The sequence below is a fragment of the Sus scrofa genome, chromosome 7, assembly GCF_054392235.1.
Source record: "Sus scrofa isolate SSC_HxYL_T2T_F1_AM1 chromosome 7, Sscrofa_HxYL_maternal_Yorkshire_Landrace_v2.0, whole genome shotgun sequence".
NCBI classification, from domain to species: domain Eukaryota; kingdom Metazoa; phylum Chordata; class Mammalia; order Artiodactyla; family Suidae; genus Sus; species Sus scrofa.
In genome coordinates this window covers 59,021,565-59,029,179 of record NC_139389.1, presented here as the reverse complement: position 1 = coordinate 59,029,179, position 7,615 = coordinate 59,021,565, and the positions used below count along the sequence as shown (strand labels likewise).

The 7,615-nt window shown below is 39.0% G+C and overlaps 1 protein-coding gene across 1 annotated transcript; it reads left to right on the top strand.

Annotated features, from left to right (window-relative positions):
• The first annotated feature begins 442 nt into the window (after positions 1–442).
• On the top strand, positions 443–1,077 carry LOC102160759 (large ribosomal subunit protein eL33-like). Its single transcript, XM_005656270.2, has 2 exons — positions 443–550; positions 838–1,077. The coding sequence occupies exons 1-2, from the start codon at positions 443–445 to the stop codon at positions 1,075–1,077; spliced, it is 348 nt and encodes a 115-aa protein (XP_005656327.2).
• Positions 1,078–7,615: the final 6,538 nt, after the last annotated feature.

The following is a 7,615-nucleotide window of genomic DNA, read 5'->3' as shown; positions in this document are numbered from 1 at the left end:
TATAAGTTATTTTGTTAATTTTTATTCTTTTCAAAAATTCGCATTTTAGCTTATAAATTTTCATCAAACACAGTGATTACTCTATTCCTCATGCTTGATATTTTAATTGTCATTCAGTTCTAAGATTTTAAAATTTCCATTTTTATTTCTTCCTGGGACCCAAGAATACTTTGGAAGTGTGTTTTAAATTTCTAAATATACGAGAATTTCTTTCTTTAGTATTGATTTCTAAAATGCATTAAACCAGAGTTCCCTGGTGGCCGAGCAGTTAAGAATCCAGCATTGTTGCTGCTGCGGTAGGGGTTTGATCTCTGGCCTGGAAACTTTTGCATGCCATGGAAATGGCCAAAAAAAAAAAATGCACTGTATCAAAATGGCATTATCTGGCTTTTGGGGCCATCATGGAGCCTGTGGGAGCCTGCTAGGAACGGGGACTTCCAAAATGACAAGTATGCCTGGAAGGCTGTGGTTAAAGGCCATTTTTGCTTGTTATAAGCAGGATCTCTGGAGCCAGAAGGGGCATATAGCTCTTTTTAAAAGGGAAGGGGAAGCGTTCCCGTCATGGCTCAGCAGAAATGAATCTGCCTAGGAACCATGAGGTTATAGGTTGAATCCCCGGCCTTGCTCAGTGGGTTAAGGATCCGGCATTGCTGGGAACTGTAGTGTAGGTCACAGACTCGGCTCGAATCTGGCCTTACTGTGGCTATGGCCTAGGCCGGCAGCAACAGTTCTGATTAGACCCCTAGCCTGGGAACCTCCATACTCCAGGGGTGTGGCCCTAAAAAGCAAAAAAAAAAAAAAAAAAAAAAATGAAATAAAATAATTAAAAATAAAAAGGAAGGTGTTCGTGCTCAAGGTAAAACTGAATTCTATCTAGATGAGAGATGTACTTACGTGTACAAAGCAAAGAACACAGTAACTCCTGGTAGAAAACCAAACAAAGCCAGAATAATCTGGAGAAAGGTAACTCTCAGCCATGGCAAGAGTAGCAGGGTTTGTGCCAAATTCCAAAGCAACTTTCCTGCTAAAGCCATTGGATACAGAATCCATACGATGCTATATCAATCAAGGATTTAAACTTCCTGAAAATAAATAAATAAAAGTGTGGATTTGAAAAAAAATAAAGAAGGCATTATCTGTATGACACACATTGAAACAGGTATTACACATAATGTTCGATCAATTTCATAAACTCCCTTATTGCTTGACAAAGTGCATATTTTATATTTTAAAATAATTTTATCTTTCTACTAATTCTATGAGTAATTGAAGGGGGTGTGTTCAAATACCTCACTAAGATGGAAAGTTTGTAAAATTCTTCCAGTAGTTTTATCAATCTTTCTTTCTATGTTTTTGTTTGTTTGTTTGTTTGTCTTTTGCTTTTCAGTTTTTCTTTAGAGCTGAACCTGCAGCATATGAAAGTTCCTAGTCTAGGAGTCGAATCAGAGCTGCAGTTCAGGCCTACGCCCCAGCCATACCAATGCTAGATCCAAGCCACGTATGCAACCTACACCACAGCTGAGGCAATGCTGGATCCTTGACCTATTGAGTGAGGCCAGGGATCAAACACGCATCTTCATGGATACTAGTTGGGTTCTTAACCCACTGAGCCACAGCAGGAGCTCCCCATCTTTGCTTTCTGTGTTTTAGGCCACATTACTAGATAACATGCTGTGTTTTTTCATGAATTAAAATTTTTATCATCATGTAGGTATACTCTCTCTCCCTAATAAATCTTTAAAATCTGCATTAACATGCAACTACCAAGACTTTCTTTTGGTTTATTATTGTCTGGTATACATTTTTTTGTTCTTTGACTCCCAAATTTTCCTATGTTTTAAGTATGCTGTTTACAAAGAGCTTTTAGCTGAATTTTATTTAACACAATGCCATAGTCTTTTTCTTTTAAATGGTAATTTTATTCCATTACATTTATCATTATTTTTGCTACAATGATATATTTGTACATTTCCTAGGTTGTCCCTTTTATTTCTATTTTTATTTTATGATTTTTCCTTTTTTCTTGACTTTTTATTTTTTATTTATTTATTTATTTATTTATTTATTTATTTATTTAGTCTTTTTTTGCTATTTCTTGGGCCGTTCTCACAGCATATGAAGGTTCCCAGGCTAGGGGTTGAATTGGAGCTGCAGCCACCGGCCTACGCCAGAGCCACAGCAACGCGGGATCCGAACCGTGTCTGCAACCTACACCACAGCTCACGGCAACGCCGGATCGTTAACCCACTGAGCAAGGGCAGGGACCGAACCCGCAACCTCATGGTTCCCAGTCGGATTCGTTAACCACTGCGCCAGGACGGGAACTCCTCTTGACTTTTTAAAAAAAATTTATTGAAATTTTCTTATTCTTCTCATTGGAATAGGTATAATGTATTTTACCTCTATTTTTAATGGTGATTCTTAAGAATATACTATGAATAATAAAGTCTAACATTTATATATAAAATTTATAATTTGAGATTATTAGAACACTTTAATTGTTGTCATTCCTGTATCAATTAACCCAGGCTAAGTTATTCTATGATAACAAACAATCTCAAAATCTTTGTTTTATAATCTTCAAAGTTTCTTTCTTTTCTTTTCTTTTTTACCTTTTATAGCTGCATCTGTGGCATATAGTCGTTCCCGGGCTAGGGGTCATGTCGGAGCTGCTGCTGCTGGCTTATGCCACAGCGTGAGGCAACGTTGGATCCTTAACCCACTGAGCGAGGTCAGGGATCGAACCTGCATCCTCAGAGAGATAGTGTTGGGTTCTTAAACTGCTAAGCCACAATAAGAACTCCCGCAAATTTCTTTCTCAAATTACACATCTTTCCTGATTTGGCTAAAGACCATCCCTTGTTTTCTTTTAATACTTCAACTCAGGCTGATGGAAAACCTTCAACCTGGGAAATTCTGTTCTCATACAAGAGGGAAAAGAGAGATAGGCAAAGGTGGATGATGGCTGTTAAACCTTCCGTTCAGGAACAGCACATGTCATTTACATTCATATTTCACTTACCAAAGGAAAGCAAATGTCCAAGCCTGGCATTGATGGGCTTGGATACATAATTTTATTACAGGTGGGTTCTGCAACATTTTCAAGGTAATATAATCCAACAGTCTCACCTGCCCTCTCCTCCTTACATAGAATCTCCTCATCAACTCTTTCCCAAGCGAAACAACCTCAAACTGCCATCTCAGCCTCTGTATTAGGCTCAAAGTTCAGAATCTCAAGGTATTTTTTTTTTCTTGTGCTTTCTCTTGGCCAGGAGCTCTGTAAAGCAAAAGGACGTATTATTTATCCCAAACTCAGCAAACAATAGTGGAGACAAGAATTGAATAACAACCATGATCATTCATGTTCAGAAAGAGCAAAGCTCGCAGCAATTAGTCTTCCCAGAGCAGTTCTGAAGTCATACTGTGCAAATATCGTGCCCCCTATTCTGGGGAGAGTGTATTCCTTGTTTGGGTCCAGGTTCGTTGTTTTCTAAACCTTGGAGCCCTGTGCTCCGAGAAGTCCATGCTTTGTCATTATTCTCCTTGACCACATCTTAAGGGACCATTGAAGAAGATGCCCTCTTTGGAGGAGCAGCTCTTTCTGCCTGCTTCCTGCTCATGGAGGCTTGGAAACAAGGGCTGTTCTGAGTTGATCCTTCATATTCTTTTAGTCCAGGCTGGCGTTTCCATGATACTAGCACTCACTAAAAACGTAGTTGGCTTTTTATCTGTTTGATTTTCAGTCAGTTCCATATGCCAACAGTGACAACCCCAACTATTTTTATGCATGAATATCTCAAGGACGTTAAGCCTTTCTGGAAGAACCACACCCGTATTCTCATTTCATTAAATCACATCCAACTTAATGATTTATCGAGTGCTGCCTTATTCAGAGAGGTTAAACAAAAGGTATTAGATCTAAGATATTGTGACCTTGTGCCAAGGTTTAGTATTTTTTTTTTTAATTTTCTTCACAAAAATTTCAAATTTACACAAAGGTAGTAAAAATAGTATAAAAATTCCCATCTATCCTTATTCTAGATTCACCAAATAAAACTTATAGAGTCACGGTGTTCTTAGCAATGGACTCTATGGAGATAAAATTAAAAAAAAAAAAAAAAAGAGTTCATTGATTTGTAGCATTTACCAGTTTGCATAAGGTAAATACTCCAGCAGTGGCTAATTTCAAGATAACATCACTAAACATAGAGTTGGGAAGGGATGCCCCTTAGTTCATCATAGTATGTAGTATTTCCTTATAAATAATGAAAAGAGCATAGATAATAGTAAAACAATTGAAAATTTTTTTTTCTCGATTGTTTCCTAGCTTTAGACACACACACACACCACCCCCATTATTTTCGAACCATTTGAGAGTAAGTTGCAGTGATGATACTGTACTCCTGAATATTTTGGCATGTAATAAGGACATGCTTTTACATAACCATGGTATAATAATCAAATTTAGATAATTTAATATTGACATAATATTCTTATTCAATGTATATCCATATTCAAATTTATTCAGGTTTCCCAATCATGTTCTTTATCTTTCTAATTCATATCCACAGACTGCATTTCATTGTCATGTGCCTTTTGTGCCCTCTCATCGTCTTTAATGCCGTTATTATTTTTGAAGAGTGTGGGTCAGTTGTTTTGTTGACTATTAATCGGATTGGGTTTGTCTGAATGTTTAGTTATGCTACATTCAGTTTGTGCATTTTTATAGGAATCCTGCACATACAATGTTGGGTTCTTCTTAGTGCCTTGCCTCAGGATGCTAAGCATGTGCATTGCTTTTGGACAAGACAAGATGCTAATGGTCTTCGTTGTTCACAGGACTGAAGATGAAGAAGAGCTGTACCTTTGTTTGCAATTTGGAATTTCCAGACTCTGGTCCCTTTAATCTCTTGAAGTTGGCAATCCTTTTATGAGTTCATCTCTTTATTCCAGTACCTTGTCAAATGGAGACAATAATCGCTAAGGCTTGCTACTAGCATTCTGTTTCCCAATATCTTTGCCTAAAGTCATCAGCTCGTTTGATATATTATCAACTTTCCAAGTTGTCAGGGAAACAGTTTGCCCACATGTTTCACCACTGCACAGTGTGAGTTACCAACTCTTCAGTCTTGACATAGGAGTCACCACTGTCTGGCCCTGAAGCCAATGCCATGCATTCTGTGTTCCGTTGCACTGGTAACAACTCACTCCTACTACCATTATCTGTATCAGTCACCTTAGCCTAAGATATGCTGTCATGTGAAAAGGGATGATTGTCTGTGTTCTTTATGGGTTTGTAAATTAGCACAGCCTAAAAACCATAGAAATAATAGGAGGATGCTAAGATAGACTCTATAAAAAGTGAAGCTTCTATATCCTTCTAATAAGCAATTCTACTACTAGGAATATATCTCATAAGAAATAGCTGCATATATGAACTAAGAGGCATATTCAATGATATTTACTTTAGCATCAGTTACAATAGCAAAAAACTATAAAGCACTTAAAGGGCTAATCATAAAGGAAGGTTAAATAAGTTATGATCTATCATCCTATGGAAAACTTCTGTAGCCCTTAATAGGATGAAGTATCTCTATATAAGTTTTGCTGTAGTGACATCTCTAAAACTAGTGTTCAATGGAAATATATAAATCAATGGAAACATATAAAACCTGTAATATAATTCCATTAAATAAAAACAAGAATAAAGTAGGAGTTCCCTACGTAGCTCAGCGGTAACATCAGCTAGTATCTCCGAGGACGTGGGTTCGATCCCTGGCCTCACTCAGTGGGTTAAGGATCCAGTGTTGCTGTGAGCTGTGGCGTAGGTCGTAGATGTGGCCCAGATCTGGCATGGCTGTAGCTCTGGTGTAGGCCAGCAGCTGCAGCTCCGATTCAACCCCTAGCCTGGGAACCTCCATATGCCTCCAGGTCAGCCCTAAAAAAACAAACCAAAACAATACAAAACCAAGAACAAAGCACAACATTCTGCACTTGCATATGCACATATAGAATTAAAGTGTATGGAATAAAAGCTGGAAAGATATGCACCCAACTGTTTACTTCTGAAGAGAAACATAGGAAACAGGGGGTGGAGGGTAATAAAAGGGGATTTTAAGCATTTTATTCCAGATTTTTCCTCTAGTGTTTAAACTTTTATAAAAATATATGATCGTGTGACTTGTAAATTCATCATTGGTTAAATAACGCAATGTGTAACAAAAAGCCAAGATGAACATTTAAAGGCAATGAGGGAGTTGCCGCCATGGCTCAGTGGTTAACAAACCATCTATTATCTGTGAGGACGTGGGTTCGATCCCTGGCCTAGCTCAGTGCGTTAAGGATCCTGCGTTGCTGTGAGCTGTGGTGTAGGTCGCAGACACTGCTCAGATCCCGAGTTGCTGTGGCTGTGGTGTAGGCCGGCAGCTACAGCTCCAATTTGACCCCTAGCCTGGGAACTTCCATATGCCTCAGGTGCAGCCCTAAAAAGACAAAAGACAAAAAATAAGCAAATAAAAAATAAAGGCCATGAGAAGCCTGCGGTGGGAAAGAAAGCTGTGTAATAAGGAAAGTGTTCATGATCACTGTCATCAAATATTGAGGTGTCTCTCAAGGTGAAAAAGTCCCACATTTATTTTGTATACACCCCCAGAGAGCAGGCAGGGGGCAACAATAAAATCAATTTGTCTCTTAGAAGCTCTCTACAGATGGGATGGGCTTCTTGTAAGATATAATGAAATTCCCAGCCTCAGATATTTTAAGAAGCCAGTCCAAGCCCTAGTAAAAGTTTGGGTTAAAAGACATTTACTGTAGATGGTTTTCCATCAAGAATTTTCTCTTGTCAGCTTTTGATTGACCGCTTCTAGGGGCAACCAGCTCTATTCTGAAACACACTGTTCTTGCAATTGGACACTGGCATATGAGAGGGGCCACAGGAACCCTTGGGTCTTAACTAGTTGATTCACCACTTTTAAATACATGTGTGCCATCAATTCCCTAAGAGCTCCTGTAACAGGAAAAATCAGCCACACCTAGACCCTCAGCCTTCTGCCAAGCACAGCAGCCCTCAGACCCTCCTGTTGTGTTTTACCCCAAGTACTTACTATTCCGGTTCTGGGGAAAGTAACTGAGAAACCCATCTATTGCATTTTCAATTCGTTCATGCTCCCTTTCTTGAAGCAAGCATGCATAATCCGTCCCACTTAAACTCACAGTTTCATGGGCCAAAGTAAGTCACATGGCCATGCTCAAATTCAAAGCGAGGGCGAGGAAGAACAATCATTTGCCAAACAAAAGGGAAGACTAATGAGAAATATTTATAAGCCCTAGTAACGCTAAGCATAATAAGACACCCTCAGCTTTTAGGAACAGCGTTATATTGGGATTCCTAATACCCTGGGCATTTTTTCCTTTTTTTTTTTAACATTTGCACCTGCAGCATATAGATGTTCCCAGACTAGGGGTTGAGCTGCAGCTGAGGCCCAGAGCAACACCATATCTGAGCAACATCTGACACCTATGCCTCGGCATGCAAGCAACAGCGTAACCCACTGAGTGAGCCCAGGGATTGAACCCACATCCTCATGGAGACAAAGTTGGGTCCCTAACCTGCTGA

Coding starts and splice junctions, on each gene's coding strand:
- LOC102160759 (XM_005656270.2), top strand. CDS start 443: ATGACAAGTATGCCTGGAAGGCTGTGGTTAAAGGCCATTTTTGCTTGT. Junction 551..837: donor TTTTTAAAAGGGAAGGGGAA/GCGTTCCCGTCA, acceptor AAAAATAAAAAG/GAAGGTGTTCGTGCTCAAGG.